Below are 18190 nucleotides of genomic sequence, written 5' to 3'. Positions count from 1 at the left end.
CAGGTTTAAGTCCATTCAATCTGGATATTTATAGATATTCTAATAAATTAACTAGACAAAGGCTTAACAAGTACAAATTATAGTGCAGTTTTGTATTTTTTGGTGGGTTTTTTTTATCTATTTGTCTTCTGAGTTAGAAATTTCAAGCAATCGTTACCTCTGGGGAGAGCAGAAATGGGGGAGGGCACTCTGGGATGTAAGGTCTGGAAGTGAATTCATCCTCATCAACTTTTTGACAATCTTCATGGTCAGAAGGGCACCTAGGAATAAAACTACAAGCTTCAGGCTTGTTTTTCCCTGACAAATGGGAGACCAATTGCCTGTGGAATTTGATTCCAGGGTACTGGGAACATCCTGCATCTAAATAAATCTACTCCCATCTGCTGGCGGTTGCCTGAACTTCCAGTTGAAGCTGAATCACACTGAAGAAAAAAAAATGTTCTGGAAGTAGGCAAACCAGGAAATGGGATTCCAGTTTGGATCTCTATTGTTATGTGACCTTGGACCAATCCCTTTTCCTTCTCTGGGCTTCAGTTTCCCCATAGTACAATCCAGATAGTTGGACAAAATCATCTGGAATGGCCCTTCCACTTTTATCAGCAAGGATTGTCTCTACAAGGATGCCTGGATGACCAAAGACAATGGGAAAGAAGGGAAAAGGGAGAAGAGAAAGGAAGGTGTGAAGGTGCTCTGCTCATTAAAAAAAGGCACAGAACTATGAGACACATTTTTTTTAAAGTTTGATTCTAAGATGATTCAGAAAGTGGGGATAAAGAGTTAACTGCTTAGCTATGGGAAACACTCAACCACCCAGGCAACTGAAGGCTTTCTGGACACAAACAGTCCCAACTCACTTCACCAAATACTGACAGAAAGAGGAATAGGGCTAAATTTCTGTGTGAATATTTTAGCTAACCAAGAGTGAACTTGAAATCCATTTTCATTGCAACCTTTCTCAATGGCAGCTTTAGGAGCTTCAGCACTGGTAAACATGACTGAGGTCTATTTATTGATTGCCCATCTGGCTCATGGAATCTGAGGGGCCTCTTTCTCAACTTGCTTTGTCAAGAATCTGAGATGGAAAGGACAAAGAGGATTACATGGAGGAATTTTCTTATTCTCTGAGATCCTCCTGTTTCATGGGACAGTGTTTGAGGCACTGGAAATAAGAGCCCTCTAGTCAAAACTCCAGGTTTTTCTACACGATGGGGCCAAAATTCAGGAGCATTAGAATTGCCTACTCTCCAGGGACCCTCTTGAACATCTGAAACATTGGCCTTTGCCTTCTTTCCCCTTCCATGGTGTGGACCTGGACTGTGACTTTAACTCAGCATACCTTGGTCATGGCATAGAGTCACATCTCAGTGTGATCCGAGTTGGTGAACCCTACCAATTCCCTGAGCTTTGTCCTGGGAACCGAAACTTGGGGCCAAGATCACTCTGGGAAACTCCACGAAACTTGTACTCCTGAAGCCCAATTCCCGTCCTGATGAGGAGGCACTCTTGCTATGGCCAGAGCTCTGTCATAAAATCCATTAGTGATCCCCCTTCACTCCATCCAGAGGGAAGGCTGGTGGGGTTACTGGAGGGTCAAGAGTTTGGGAATAGCAGCAATCGGATACCTCTTGATTCGCAAATGTGTCCAGCTCTATCAGAATGTAGATTCAGCCAGGGCAGTCAAATTACCTCACTCCCCTCACAACACACATACACACAAAACCAAACCCTTGAGTACACGCTCTTCCAAAAGAAACGCACATTTTGCATATTTGCAGTTAGAGTAAGACCCACCGGGTGCCTCTAGCTGCGGATGCTTGGCCAGCCCTCCGGCGGTCGATTCCCCTCCCCTTCCACCGGGTTGGCCCCGCCCCTGTCTGTGTCTGATGCTGGCCCGGGGGACAGCTGCAGAGGCCTGAAGGGGCGGGGGCCGGGCGGTGCGCTCGCTGCGGGCGGAGGCAGGAGCGCGCGCCTTTTTGTGTGGCTCCTGGCATCTGCTGGATTGGTTCTCCCAGTGCTACCGTCGGAGTGGGAGGAACTAGCCAGGCGCCAGGCTGGGTGCCCAGTCGCAGCCTGGAGCGGCCGCAGACGGAGCGCACCTCGCAGCTGCCGGGAGCGTCCTAAGGGCGCTGAGTCTGGCAGAGCTGCTGAGAGGCTGTTTTTCTCGGGTTCTGGGCTCTGGTCCGACTCCCGCTCTCCCTTCTCCCCATACTCCCGCTACTCTGCTTAGAGGCGGCTCCTGGCGACCCACAAGCTCCCTCTCGCCCCACACTCCGTCCCTTTCCCCAGCGGCTGACGGACCCCCGGAGTGCCGCAGCCATGAGCATCCGAGGGATGCTGCGAGTCGCTGTGCTCCTGCTGCTCATCAGAACCTGGCTCGCGGAGGGCAACGACCCCAGTCCCAGCCCGAAATTCCACTTCGAGCTCCCTTCCACAGTACCTGAAGTCCTGAACGTCTTCAACTGGTAAGTGGGCAGTGGCGACAGGAGAGGACCGGCAAACACGGCCTCTTGGACGGAGCGGGCTGGGGAAGAGTTGGACCCGGGCTCGCCGAGCCCTGGCGGGCGGGCCTTGCTTACAGGTCCCTGGAGGGTGGTGGGGTGGGAGTGGGGGCGGCCGGTCGAGATACAGCCCTGGGCTTCAGCCCACCTGTTACTGTGGTGGCTGACAGAGCCCCGCGTGTACCCAAACTGCAGCCTGGGGGGATGGGGGGAAGGATGCCCTCACCTCAAGGTCTGCCATGCACCCCCGGGGACTAAGGCCCCTAGCAGATTTTCCAAGTCACGTCCTTTGCACCGGTGGGATTGGGGTGGGGGTACAGAGTGATGGGCAATTCACGAAACATAGACAGTAGAGACACCTGTTTGAGTCCGGATTTTAGTCTGTTCCCTGAGGCGCGTGCATATGTTCGTGAATGTGCGTAATGAGCGGTGAGGGACATTTTCCGATTCCGCGGATAGAAATTATTGACTCAACCTCATCGGAGCTCAGACAGTGTGATCGGTGGCTATATAGTATATTCGTGTGGCCTGAGATGGGTGCGTTTTGTACTTACTCCTGTGAGAATATTTGAAGATTTGATGGGGGGTGGGGTTCCGTATTTGATTTCAAGTTTGTTTGCCTCTAAAATATCTGAATAGATGTTAAACAGTCAGCCTTTACATGTAGATCACATGGAAATGTGTATTTGCACTGGCCACAGACCCTGAGTGTTGGCACACTGGTAATGTGTATGATCTTAAACAGGCAGGGATGCCTTGCTTTAATTCAGGAATAATTCATGTGCATACTTGGAAATTTTGTCATTAAAGATGATTGAGAATAATTTTTTAAATGCCAAACCAGAAATGAACATGTATTCAGAAAAAAAAGGGGCGGGGAGGGATAGTTGGGCAAGGTTCCAGCAGACAGCCCTGCAATGTCCTCAACCGAACATTCCAGACTGCGCTACTGAACACACACACACGCACACACACGCTGAGAATTGCAGGGGCTGACGTTTCCATAGTCAATGCATCAAAGATTCTAAGAGTCATAGTAATGCCCAGGGCCTGTTCTCATTCACAAGCACCTTTTGGGGAAAAGAGCCCCCATGAAGGACTAGGTGAATTGGGTGAGCACATCAAAGACTTCTGGAAAGGCCAGCTCTCTGCAGAGTTGAGCTGGATCCATTTATATGTGCTCACTCAAGACACGTCTAGGCTGGAAGCACATACTTAGCCAAAGAGAAGCTTGCTCCAAGAATACACATGTTTTTGAGGACAGCCCTGAGCCCCAAGAATTGGAAATTTGATTGATCGTTTTGATTGATGAGGGTCAGAAATCTCTGCTACATGAGCAAGGCTCTCTCTCTGTGTCATATGCCATATGCCAAGTTTTAGCAACAGAGGTGTACAGAAACAAGATTCACATATACGTGAAAACAAAATGCCAGCCCTAGCTTAGGTGAAGAAATGTGACTGAGCTGGAGGACGTAGACTGGTTGGCTTAGCTTAGGGGGACAGTGAGGATGAAAGATGACATTTCCTGGGGCAATCAGGTGTCCCTGGAAGGAAGACTCCCACCAATCTGGAAAGCTGCATCCAGGCTGATGGTAAGGTAGGGATCCTTAGGGGCTGAAGTCATGTATTTACCAGAGGGCTCACACCTGTGCACACCCTCTCCTCTCCACTTCCCCTATAATCTCCTCCCACCCCCACCCCCAATTCTGCCTGGTAACAGGGATCCAGTCTTTGTGCCCCACCCTTTGAATAAAAGCTGGGGAGGGAGAGGGGGAAAGAGGAGTTTGCGTCACTGCTGCGCTTCTGGCTGACTCACTGTACGAAGGGAGGGGAGCAGGGAGAGATGTGTACATGTATGACTGTACATGTCTGCCTGTGTGCAGGAGGAGAGAAGGTTCTGGCTAGTCGATGCCTGGGGTGTTCTTTGTTGTTTCTTTTCTCAGAAGCAATGTGGCATTCACTGATGACCAATATTTACCAATGACTCCTTTGTTGCAGCAAAAATTGTGCAAATGAAGCTGTGGTGCAGAAGATTTTGGACAGGGTGCTGTCGAAATATGATGTCCGTCTGAGGCCCAATTTTGGAGGTAAGACACATCCAGATACTAGATACTAGAGCTGAGACACAACAAGCCAGCCCCACCCAGTGAGCTGACCAGTGGCACTCCTCTAGGCTCCACTCTTCTGCCTCTCCAGACCCCGCCTTCCTGACCCTGCAGAGACCTGCAGCAGAGCACTTCCAAGCCCCCAACCACAGGCCTTTCACTCTGCCCCCTGGAATTTCTCCAAATTTTCAGCCTTCTTATGCAAGAGGCCTCTGCCCCCTCCACATTCCTTGACAGTCACCCCAAGCCTGAAGCGTGCACCCCAGTGTGGCTGGAGAAGCCCTAACCACACTAGGTGTGTATCTCAGGCTAGAGCTTTCTGCTCCATCTATGTGGAGGGCACAAGTTCCGCTTGTGCACACTTTCTTTGCACCCTGGACACTGACCCCATTCAGCTGGTTAAGATGAAGGGTGTGGTCTTCTCTGTCTAGTTTACTTCACCCAGCCCGGTCCTGGGCACTTCTGCCTCTGCTCTCCCTCCCCAAGCCTTCAGTTTATTCAACACACTGCAGTCAGTGTCATCTTTATGAACCCAATCTGATCACCTCAGGAAATTTTGATGGCTTTATTTAACTGCCAAATAAAATCCAGACTCCTTAGCTTAGCACCCAGATCTCAAGCCCAGAGATGACAAGAAATGGCAAGGAAACTGGAGTAAATCTCTATTGAAGGAAGACAATACATCAATTTTTTCTTTTATTTCTGCCTAGCCTCCTATCCTCTCCCCCTTAGAAAGGGCGACTGGCCTCTATCACACAGCTTTAAGTGACAGGAACCTACCCAACTCCACAGAACAAGAATAGCATTCTCTGGCTGAAGGGACACCCAAAAAATCTAGACCAAGGACAGACAAGAGGAAGGATATATTAAATATATGCTAGTCACATTTCGAATGGAATGAAATAGAGAAAGAGCTAAAAAGCAGAGTGACTAAGTCTGAGAAAGCACTCACTTCCTGCAGCTGGTAGAAGCAGACACCCAGTCTAAAGGGTTAATGAATGCTAATGGTTCACATTTGTACATATGAATAGAGTTCTTCTGAATACACAATGCCTCTGCCTGAAAGGGCACACAGGGGACTTGTCACTGTGGTAGATCAGTGGGGGCTCTGTGATTTGCCTGCGGAGCCCCCTTGAAAACCAAAGCGGTTGCCCTGTGCCCTAAGGTTTGGAGGTGGAACACTTGTCTGGTATCCCCTTCACTGCTTTGCTCCCTCCGAGTGTGAGGGCAGAAGGCAGTGCAGCCCCTGGATCCAAGGTAAGTGTGTACTGGGGACTGGGAAGCTGATGTGGAGAGGGCAGAAAGCAGATTCTTTCAGTATAAGAATTCAGATGTTAGGGCGCAGAGAGCACTCCATTACATGACACTGGTTTTGGACCAGTTGCACCAAGCAGCAGTGGGTGTCAGGGGTGTAACTATTACATTTTCTCTATTCACTGTTGTCATGTTTCTTAGCAGAGACTGACCCACAGCCATTCAAGTATATCAAACATGTTCTCCCCACTGTTTCAGGTTTCTATCTCTGCAGCCATCCAGGGCTGGCGGTGAGAGGGGAAGAGGGGCAAGGATCAACCTCTGAGGATTGTCAAGTGTGGCTGGAGCACAGTATCTCCAAGGCACCTCACCACCATTTTCTGAGCTACCTTGGATTTGTTTACAGCTGATGCCTAACCTCCTGGGTTACACTAAGCTCTATGGGCATGCAGACCTGGGGAGTACAAGAGCAGCTGGGGCCCCAGTTTGGCCAAACAATAGATGGAGATGTGAGAGCAAAGACAATGCAGGACCTTCTAGCATTTAGACCGTAGGCACTACAGGCTCTAAGTCTGGGGTTGTTTTATGGGGAGGCAGTGCCAATCAATGGGACAGCTTGGCCAGGGCTTTAGAGTTGGGGCAACTCAGGACTCTTGCTAGACACAGAGTCAAATTCCCCTGTGTCTGAAGTTAAATAGAATTTCTGGGCTTCACACACACGCACACAGGTACACACAGGCACACACACCTCTCAAATGAAAGGGCCTGATCTAACTGTGGTTAGCTTCAAATGGGAGCCTTATTACTTCATTGAGAAGAGAAGGAGGATGAAGAGGAGGAGGAGGAGGGACCAGGAAAAGTTAACAAACTGCTTCGTTCTGACCAAGAGAAGCGGGACTCCACAGCGCTGCAAAAGGCAGGTGCCTAAGGACTTTGCCCATCAGCATGGCACGACTTAGCTGTGGAGTGAAGGAATAAATCGCACACCTTCATCATTCCTTCATTTACCTCATCTTCCTCTGATGAATGCTAGGGAGGAGGAAGAGTTGGGATAGCAAAGTTTCCAAGAAAGAGGGAAGTGGTTACCCCTCCCACCTTTCCTACCTTCGTAAGCCCATCAGGAAGGACAGCGATGGAATACGAGGTTGAAGCCATCACTCCAGAGATAGCATTTAGACACCTTATCTAGAAGTTTCTTATTCCCCTTTGTTCTCCTTTTAGAAATGTGGGATATCTTAGCTAAGCTCTCATTCTGACCACTGCTAGTACATAAGGTGTCCCCTCTAGGTGGATAAATTAGAAAAAGGTACCAGGTCCCTATCCTCCAGGCTACACTCCTGGGCCAAGACTCTGGCTTGGTGAGGGGGAGGTAGACTGCATTTTGGTTCCCACTTGCCCCTTCAACTGGGAACTCTTGGATAAGGCTGTGCCCTGGCCCTTTAGGGTTCAGGATCCAGGATTCTGCTGTAAGGGATGGGGTTGCCTGAGTGGTACAGAATGATCTATGATGAAAAGTCTGACAGTAGGATGAGGTGGTTGGGGGGATGGCTGCCCAGCCTCTAGTGCTTTTTGCCTGCCTAACACAGCTTCCACCCTCTAAAGGCATGTGGGGAACCTGAAAGGCTGTAATAAAAAAAAAAAAAAAGACTGCTTTTCTAGAAACCTGTGTCACTACAGAGCACTTTGCTGTGGATCATTCAGAATAGTCCTGAATGCTGGAGTCTGGGCTATGCCCTCACACGGAGGCCCGTATACTTCTCAGCTGCCACTCATATGTGGATTCCCAACAGCATTTTGCTTTTTGAAGCATCAGGATAGGAATAACACATGTCCCTCTTTGCAGCTCAGCTTCTGGGCAAGTGAAGCCAGCAGGCTGAATTGGAAGCGTCACACATGTTTCCATAACAGCAGTTTGATGTAATACACATAGGATAATGGCTTAGCTGTGGGGCTGGGTGGAGGCAGCTTTGAACTAATGAGGAAACAATAAAAATGTATTTTTCCACAGTACTTGATAGTTTACTACATATTTGCACATCCATTATCACATTTGAGTGGGCAGCTGTAACACCTAGTCCTGAAAAGAGAAAGTCAGGAGGCAGAAACATACATTGAATCATAGTCACATATTAACACACACAATCACCCTCATGCATGCCCTCACTCACCTGAACACACTCACAAAAATACACATATACACACTCACATACACTAACACACATGCTCATGCATTCGCATACACACATGGACCTGCTCACACATCCATTTACACACAAACATGCTCACATACACAAACACACTCACAAATTCATTCAAACACATAGACACGCACAGCCACACACGCTTGGACATTCACACACATGAAAATACACATTCACACACACCTGCTAACACACACAAACATGTCCACATATTTACCAAGTCACAAACATGCTCACACATTCACTCATACCTGTACATTGACATGCTCACACCTATGAATATGCTCAGAGATGTCAGCATGGTCACACATTCACTCACACACAAACACACTCACATACAGTCACATGTTCAACCACACTCACATGAACATGCTCACACATTTACTCCAGCACATAAACGTGCTTGCATAAACTCACACTTATAAGTGTGATGAGTGTAAGTGTGAAGTGTGATCACTTATCACATTTATCACTTGCATATGAACAAGGTCACACACGCAATACATTCACATAGTCACACAATTAACATATTTACTCACACTCACACATACAGACACTCATACGTTCACTTACATTCCCAAACATTCACTCACAAAACACATATTAAATCACACATGCAAAACTGCTTACACATGCACTCACATGCCCACATAGGCTCACACATGAATGTGCTCGTACATATGAACACATGGACACTTACGCTCAACACACAAACATACTCAGTTAAACACAACAGTTACACACACAGGCATAATCATGCATTCACTCACATATAGACATGCTCACAAATACACTAAATGAACAGGCTCACACAACCTACATATCCCCCCCGACACAATACATTCAAATACACACACATGCTGACCCATTCACTCACCTAGAAATGTGCTCACACATTTGTGTGTGAGTGAACTCACATACAAACATGCTCACAGACATAAAAACACACAAATTCACTTACACACAAATGTATCCATGTATTAATGTGCTCACATGTACCAACATACTCACAAATTCACTCACATGCACAGAAACATGTTCACAAAGCACATCTGTTCACACACTTACTTGCACATAAACTCATTTATACATTCACTTCCACACACCTTGTCCATGTGCCGGCATGTGCTTCCACATTTACTCCTGTGCAATATATCCAAGCGTGCAAACATGCTTACGTATGAACACACACAGTATCACTCATCTATATGGGTGTATTCACATATGCACACACTCACACATTCACAGACACACAGAAGCACACCAGTACACCCATGCTCACACATTCCTTTGCACATCAACAAGCTCACATTCACTCCCACAGGAACACAGAAACGCAGTCACTTGCACATGAACAAGTTCCTAATTCACTCCCACACACCATTCCTACATACATGCGCGTTCTCATATACTGACTCCCACACAACACATGCACGCACAAAAACATGCTCGTGCATTCTCTCACACTCCGATATGCTCACATACACTCGTGTGCACACAGACACATTCTCCTGCACATGAACATGCTTACAGATTTACTCATACATGTGACCATGCTCACATACACTCATGCACACAGCTCACACATTCATTCACACAAAGATACACATTCACTCACACAAAGACACACATACACTCACACCAGTATGTTCATGCACACCCCAAATCTTGGCTCTTGTTTTGGGGCCCATTGCTTTTGAGTTGTTATCAAGAAAACATTTGGAAAAAGAGTGATTCCTCTTCTTTATTTTTCCTTTATTTTGCCCTGATCCCTTCCTTTTAGCATATCATGAGCCAGAGCCTACTCTAAGTGCTTGACTTCATTAACGACGAGATCAGTGTTATCATTATCCCTGTTTTACTCATGAGGAAAGTAAGACTCAGAGAGGTTAGGTCACTTATTCAAGGTCACACAGCCACACAGCTAGTAAGTGCCAAAATGGTGGTCAAGCTCAGGCAGTCTGGCTTCTGAGTCCATGCACTTATCTTTTTTCCTACTCTGCATGTAATAGTGTCTTCCTGTATTGTAGGTGCCCCTGTGCCCGTGGGAGTATCTATCTATGTCTCCAGTATTGAACAGATCTCAGAAATGACTATGGTAAGTGTGTCAGCTTCAGACATGGGGCTGGTGACAAGGGACATGAGACAAGGAGCAGGGTCATAAGCCAACTCCTTCTGTTCTGACCTGCAACAGAGCCCATGTGGATGAATACAGTAGGTTTTGGAAACTGCAGCCAATTGGAATAAAAAAATAAATTAAATAAATAAAATAATCTGTAATAAACAGATTACAGACCTAAAAGTGAAAGGCTTATGAAGCTTTTAAAATATAATATAGGCTGTTGTTTTTGTGTCTTTGAGATAGGTAAGGACTTTTTAAAAAGGACACAGAAAACACGAAGTATAAAAATAAATACTGGTTATCTTCAACTATATTAACATTCTCTTTAGCTAAAACTTCTGGCGCTTCTGTTTTGCAAAACAAAGAAACAAAGCCAGTATGACAGGTTTGAAAATATAAGTCAGAGTGGACTAAGATATTTGCAACTCAAAGGACTGATATTGAAAACATATGGAATTCTTGTGAATTAATAAGAATAATATTTTGAAACAATAGAAAAATGATCAGAAAATTTAAACAGGAACTTCATTTTGTGAAGAAAACCAAGTAACAGATAAACTTATAAAGAGATGCTTGAGCTTATTATTAATTAGTGAAATGCAAAATAAGACCACAGTGAGAACCCACTGCATACCCAGCAGACTGGCAAAAGGCAAAAGTCAGACAATACCAAAGCTGGCAAGGCAGATGCACTGAGAACTCTCATATGCTCTTAGCATGGGTATAAACTGGAACTTTCACTTCATAGTTTTTATTTCATCATGATTTTGGTATGTATGGTGTGATCATATAGTAATATACATAGTATATTCATATAAGAGAATATTATCCAGCAATGTAAGTGAACAAATTTTAATTACACACATCAACCTGAATGAATCTCACAAACACAATGTTGTGTGAAAGAAGCAAGTTATGAATATATAGAGCATGATTCCATTCGAAAAAAAAATTTTAAATAAGTGCAACTAAGCGATACGTAGACAATAAAACATAGGAAAAGCAAGGGACTGTTATTATCAAAATCTAAGATGATGGATATTGCTGGGAGATGTGGAAAGTATGTTCTGAAGAGACACATTGAAGCTTGAAAGTTATTGGGAATGTTCTATTTATTAACCTGAATTTTAATTATATGGGGCTCATTTTATTATTCTTAACATTGAACATTCCTACGTATGTTTCATTACTCATCTGTATTTCTGGTGTATTTCATATACCTGTATGCACACACACTCTGAGGTCCGAGATCTGGACAACCTCACTTACAACTGGAATTTACCTTTCTCTCCTTAGGACTATACTGTTACAATGTTTTTCCATCAGACCTGGAAGGATCCACGTTTAGCATACTATGAGACCAATCTGAACCTGACCCTGGACTATCGGATGTTTGAGAAGTTGTGGATCCCTGACTGCTACTTTCTAAACAGCAAAGATGCTTTTGTGCATGATGCGACTGTGGAAAATCGCGTGTTTCAGCTTCACCCAGATGGAACAGTGCGGTATGGCATGCGGTGAGTTCCCCAGGGACCTAGGGATCATCCTAGCAGGCTACCTTCTTCCCACTGAGTATCCCACGAACACACTCTAAGGGACATACAGAGGACTCATTGCTTTCCAAATCTGTCTTGCACCGCCCCCTCACTCATCCTACCCAGTAGTCAAAGTGGAACCTTGATAGTTTCCCACAGCCATCATGGTTGTCCTGTCCCCACACCTTGGCTTCTGCTGTTGCATCTGTCTAGAATGGACCTTTCCTCTTTCTATAGTCTAAACCTTGCCTATCCTTCAATCCCTAACTCATATGCCCTCTTTGTCAAGAAATCTTGTTTGATTTTCTCAACTGGAAGAGTTCTCCCTCTGCCTGAGCATTGTATATACATTCTGTTATTTATCTGTGTCTTTTCTTTCCCATGAAGTGGAGGGAGGGGGACTGATCTCTGCCATTGGTGATATACGTGTCATGCAGGGGAGGGTGTGCAGTGTGTGCCTGTTGCCTATGGATTTGTACAAACAGGATGTGCACACACTGGAACTCCTCACTGGTCTATTTATAGGCATAGCAGACAGTAACCAAAGCAGTCCTCACAGCCTCATCTCTTACAAACTGTCTCTTAAGATAAGTGTGAGAGAATTTCAGCTCAGAAAAGTTCTTCAAGAGGTAGCTATGAGAGTACAGCTCTTTCTCTGGGTCTCTTTCTCTGGGGCACTTTTGCTCTGTACCTTTGTTTCTCTCTTCTTTCTCCATCCACCTTCCCATGGACTGAGGCGCTGGAGCCAGAGAACAACAAAGCTTTCAGGGAACAGGACACTGGTCACACTCCTTTCATTTAAAGGGGGCTTTAGCTGATTAATGCTCATGGAGAATTCATAGAAGGGAGAGAAACACACACACACACACACACACTACACACTATACAAAATGGAAATCACTTCAACGGTTGAAAGGGACTGGGCTGGGGTTAGCAGCTAGGAAGGGCAGAATAAAGGAATGGGGCAGAGCCTCCCAGCTGCAGCTGCAGAGAGCTTTTGTAATTATCCTCTTTCCCACTTGTCACTTCCTCAGGTCTTCCAAGGTGCCTCCTGAGGTTCCTCTCATGGACCTACCACATGGCAACTTGAAGCCCCTGCCCAACACTCCATAGACCACCTCAGATATGTTAACCCCTCCTAACTGTTCACAACACCAGCCTTTTGCTCAGTCCCAGCACTCTCATAAGCAGGTACAGAGATGGAAGTGCTGTGGGAGAGGATCCCATGGCCAAAGGTATAGCAGTTTCCTCCTGATGGCCTTGTTGCTTCTCCAGTAAGAAAGTCCCCATTTTGTCTCTGCATTCAGTTTCCTCAAGGGCCCTTTCCATTCTGACACCGTGAGATTTCCTGACATGCTATATACATGTTCTCTGAGTCCTATCAGACTTCTTGGTTTCTTTGTCACAAACAAATTCCCTGTCTCCTTACACAACTACAATTCCTCTTTCCTCTAAAAGGGAAGGAAGGAAAGCGAGAGGAGAAAGAAGAATGTGTTAGGTGGGTCAGTCCTTGGGATACCTCTCTCTGCCATACCCCTGCAGTTTTCTCAGGAAGGGTTACTTGTCTGGGCTTGACTCACTTTTCCCTTCCTTTTGCTTTTCCTTTGCAGACTCACCACCACAGCAGCTTGTTCCATGAATCTGCAAAAATTCCCTCTGGACAAGCAGACCTGCAAGCTGGAAGTGGAGAGCTGTACGTATGTCTCCCATGGCCCCTTCTTCCCTACCTGGGGTTGGGACCATGAGGAAACCAAAGGCAGACTTGACAGTGAGAAAGACTGCATATGTCCCCTACTGCCTCCCTCACCCGTTTCTCTCTCTCCTTGATAGATAGATAGTTAGACAGATATGTAGACAGACAGAGTATATATGGCATCTGGGAGAAGGTGGCCTTTAGGGTATAAATAGCCTCATAGGGAAATGGTGCCTTGCTATGGGGAAACTGTGCACAAGCTAGTCGGTAGGAGCACATCTCTTTGCTGTGTTTTCCTTCCCGGATAATAAACTCCAAACTGAGAGTTCTCTTTCTATGTGCCCCCTCCGCCATGCTCAGACCCACAAAACACAAAGGAACCCCCCACCAAAGTGAGGGTTCTGTCTATCCTTTGGCTTTTCACAAACTGCTCTGATGTGAAATCTGCCTATGCCTGGTTTCTGAGACTGACTTACTCTGTTTTTTTCCCCCTCCTAGATGGCTATACAGTGGAAGACATTGTATTATACTGGGAAGATAATGAGAATGCCATCCAGGGGACTGAGAATCTGCACATCCCTCAGTTCAGCTTCCTGGGAAAGATGATGACTAGCAAAGAGGTGTTTTTCTACACAGGTGGGTCTGACCCCTTCCTTCTCTCCTGTCTCGTGTCTCTTTTGTACCTAGGAAACTGATGGTAACCTCTGGCTTTAACCTCTAGACTCCCTGCTGCCTTCTTTCCTATTTCCTTCTTGTCTGGTCACCTTCCAAAGCCCCCTTCAGAAAGTCCCTGTTGTTTCCCCTCTGCCAATGAGGAAATGGGTACGGAAGCACTTGGCTCCTTTCAGAGCCAGCTTCTCCCTCTCCATCTGTTTACAGCTTTGAAATAGCTCATGTGTCTCCCATTTCAAAACTTCAGTTGACATGGAGCAAGTGAGGAAGGAAGGAAGAGACAGCAGACTTGCTGTGCCATATGGGTCTACTGACACATGTCATTGTCACTGGCCTTAGGGCAGCAAATGAAGTCAGGTCTGCAGGCTTCCCAGGCTGGAATATTATAGGCTGAACTGGTCATTAGTTTACCCTCAACCATCCTGTACTTCACCCTGAAAATCTCCTCAGCCCTGCCACCCTAATACCATTGTGTCTCCTTGCCAGGTTCCTACATGCGCCTGATACTGAGGTTCCTGGTCAAGAGGGAAATCACCAGCTACCTTGTGCAGATCTATTGGCCTACCATCCTCACCACTGTTGTCTCTTGGATATCATTTTGGATGAACTATGAATCCTCTGCAGCCAGGGTGACAGTCGGTAGGTCCTGTCCCCATCCCAGGGAGGAACTTGGGCCATCTTGGTCAGAAAAAATGTTGAGAGTAAGGAAGAGTACCTGGAGCAGTGTGTGACTTCACAGGCAAGGAAACAAGATGGGACCTGCTCAATAGGCATTTGTGCAGGTGCTCAGCCAATTCGCAGCAGAGAGACCAACATTGGAGACAGGTGTGAAAAAAACATCAGGGCTAGGATCTTGGTATGTTGGGTCCAAAGTACCAGAACTCATTATTTGCTGGATACATAAATTAATGGACAATTCACAAATTTAGATCAGAAATGAAACACAATAAACACTGATTAAGCAATGTATCAAAATGCCATACTAGGCAGCAGAGGGCTTTCTAGAGGAGATGCCCTTAACTAGTGTCTAGTAGAATGCTTAGATAGATGCTATCAGTACCAAGGAAGAAGTAACCTGGGTCTTATTGTCCAAAAGTGCATCAAGAAAATGTTGCTAAAACTGGATTTTGAAGGCTTCCAGGAGGCAGAAACACAAGTCTCAGCATTGCCTAAAAAAGGAAATAGCTTGATTAAAGGCAAAGGGGCCATAAAAGGGGGCTAAATCACAGGATGCCTGGGGCATGAGCTGTGGAAGTGGAGAGAGTAGCAGAAAAACAGCCCAGGCTGACTTAGGAAGAACTCAAAATTCTACTTTTTAAGCAGTTGGAACTTCATGTCTAAGCAACAGGGAGCATCAAAGGCTTTTTGATCAGTACCAGAGAGGAGCCTAAGAGATCAGATCCCAAGTTTATCTGGTCTCACTCTGCAGAATGCCAGTGTATCACAGATCCAGGTCTGCCCTCTCCTTCACCATCTTTGGAGCAGACTATTCAGCCTCCTTATTTAGGAGCACACACTAAACTAAACTTTTATATTTGTGTAATATTTTAGGGTTCACAAACCTTCTTAGGGATGTGATCTCATTTAGTGCTAAGGGACTACAGGAAAGCCTGTGTACTAGAAGGTCAAGGGGGAAAGGACCATCATAGGGCAAAATGGGGCTGGACATATAAATCACTATGAAACCATGAGTGGAGATTTTTGACTTGATCCTAAGAGCAATGGGAAGTCACTGAACCATTGAAGTACAAGCTGGGTGTAAAGATAGGGGAGGAGAAGCCAAGAGAACACTTGAGCCAGGGCCCTAAGCCTGCAAAGCTGAAGGCCTTTTGCTGAGGACCCTCCCAACCCCAGAGATGGTCTTTGCTCCTTTCCAGTGGGATGTGAGTCTGATCGATTGCCAAGAACTTCAGCCACCTGGGGGGTACTCACCTTGTGCTATGTGATTTATAGGTCTGACTTCAATGCTCGTCCTAAATGCCATTAACTCACATCTGCGGGATAAACTTCCCCAAGTTTCCTGTATCAAAGCCATCGACATCTATATGGTGGTATGCTTCTTCTTCGTGTTCCTGTCCTTGCTGGAATATGTCTACATCAACTATCTTTTCTACAGCCGAAGACTACCCCAGCTATCTCAGAGGCAACTCAGAAGAGCTCTAAGTGCCTTGGCCCGCTACAGCTACCGGGAGACAAAGGTACAAGTTTGGCTTCTTGACTAAACAGTCCACTTTCCCTGAGCACCTCTTAAGCCTAAGATTAGCACTTGACTTTTGACATTTCTTGGCTTCTTTGAGCCTCACAACACACACACACACACACACACACACACCCCAGATAACAAAGAAATAGAACAATTTAGCATCACTCCTTTATAGGTTGAGTCGTTTTCCAAGGTCACAAGGCTAGTAAGTGGCAGAGCTGAATTTCCACAGATCTTTGGGCTTTAAATCCAGTCTACTTAGCATGTTTCCAAGGGCAGGTGATGAAGCCAGAGGGAAAAGGAGCACAGGGAAGCTGAAAGGAAGAGACAGACATCAGAGAGGCTGGCCTACCCTTCCTTCCTTTGTTCTTCTGATTCCCAAAGCCGTGCTTAGGCTTTTGTTGCTGGCAGTGTGTTAATATCCAGCAATCCCCTCCTTCACAGGGAATCCAACCCCACCTGCCTGAGAGTGCCTTGCCTCTGTCTACTACCCAGCACTCCAGAGGGATCAACTGCCCCAGTGGGGCAGCAGCAGCCGTGGAATTTCCTTGCATACTAACAGTCTCTTGGTCCTGTTTCTCATGTCCTTCCACACCAGAGACCCCAGGAAGAGGTGACTCTGTCAATGGAAGAGAGCATCAATCATGTTACAAATGCTGATGAGGCAAGTCCCATCCCTCCTTCCTCCCCAACAGTGATTGTTCATGCAGGGAATGACTTCATGAGTCTATCTGCTATCTCCTTGAAGAATGACCAAGTTGACATAGAAGATGAGAATGGTTCTCCTCCCTCCATACCAGTGCAGTCCAGCCTAGCAAGCCTGGAAAGCCTCAGCTCTTTGGCCTCCATGTCAAAGCAGGCACCGCTGGCCTCCTCAGAAAGCCTCAGCTCACTGTCTTCTCTCTCAGACCAGTCCTGGCTGGCCACTGGAGAAAGCATGAGTGACCTCCCATCCACCTCAGAGCAGGCCCTGCACAGCTATGGCATTCACTTTAATGGTATGGAGAATGCTGACAGTATTATCCCCACTGAAATCCGCAACCGTGCTGAGGCCCGTGCTGAGATCTGTGACCCAGAAGACCCCAAAGAGAGCTCCAGCTCTGACGAAAGCCATGGCTATGGCCCCAGTAGGAGGCATCTGCTTGTTCACGGCCAGAGGTGTGTGCAAGAAGCAAGCTATGACCTTGATGAGATGCTTAGCACCCTTGATGAGATCTGTAGCACCCTTAGTGAGATTCATAGCTTGCCTGAGGACATCAAAGTTGAGAGCGGGTACCTTGACCTTGAAAAGCAACTCAAACGTGATATTGATAGTGCCTGGAGCCTTAATGTTGATGATGCTAGCAGCTTTGATCAAGACAAGGACAGTAACTTCTTTGAGTCTGATGACAGTTGCCCCCCAAGCCCTAGGTGCTCCTTCAGTAAACAGTTCTCCTCCAAGCTCTTCAACCCTGACTATGTCCCTGAGGTTGACAGGTGCTCCAGGGTCCTCTTCCCTGTTGCCTTTGTGGTGTTCAACATTGCTTATTGGGCATACCATATCAATTAGTTCCATAATGTCCCAGAGTGGCAGGGCCACTGTGCTGTGCTCCTTTCACAGTTCCTTTTGGTTCCATCTTGCCTTCTTTGCTTTTTTTTTTTATTTTGTGGTTATTTGGGCAGTTGAATCCACTTTAACTTTCTCTTTATAAACATGAGGTGGGGAGTATTTGGAAAGGATGCGTTCTGGCTGGAAGAAAAGGGATTGAGGAGGAGTTGAAGGTAAATAGCACACTGATTTTTCTTTTCTGCTGAATAGTGTCACCTTTTCAAATACTTCTAACACCTAATAAGCATAGAAAAGCCCCCTGGAAATGTTTATAGGACATAGAGGAGCCAGATTAGGGGACTGAGGAAGGATCTGAGCC

The 18190-nt window shown here is 46.3% G+C and overlaps 1 protein-coding gene across 1 annotated transcript; it reads left to right on the top strand.

Annotated features, from left to right (window-relative positions):
* The first annotated feature begins 2102 nt into the window (after window positions 1-2102).
* GABRQ (gamma-aminobutyric acid type A receptor subunit theta) lies at window positions 2103-17864 on the top strand. The gene is made up of 9 exons (XM_064483102.1): window positions 2103-2462; window positions 4497-4585; window positions 10089-10156; window positions 11477-11697; window positions 13326-13408; window positions 13907-14044; window positions 14567-14719; window positions 16034-16278; window positions 16882-17864. Exons 1-9 carry the CDS (start codon window positions 2317-2319, stop codon window positions 17830-17832), a joined length of 2094 nt encoding a protein of 697 aa, XP_064339172.1. The 5' UTR covers window positions 2103-2316; the 3' UTR covers window positions 17833-17864.
* Window positions 17865-18190: the final 326 nt, after the last annotated feature.

This window comes from Camelus dromedarius, chromosome X (assembly GCF_036321535.1).
Source record: "Camelus dromedarius isolate mCamDro1 chromosome X, mCamDro1.pat, whole genome shotgun sequence".
Classification (NCBI taxonomy): Eukaryota; Metazoa; Chordata; class Mammalia; order Artiodactyla; family Camelidae; genus Camelus; species Camelus dromedarius.
This window is presented reverse-complemented; position numbering and strand designations above follow the sequence as displayed.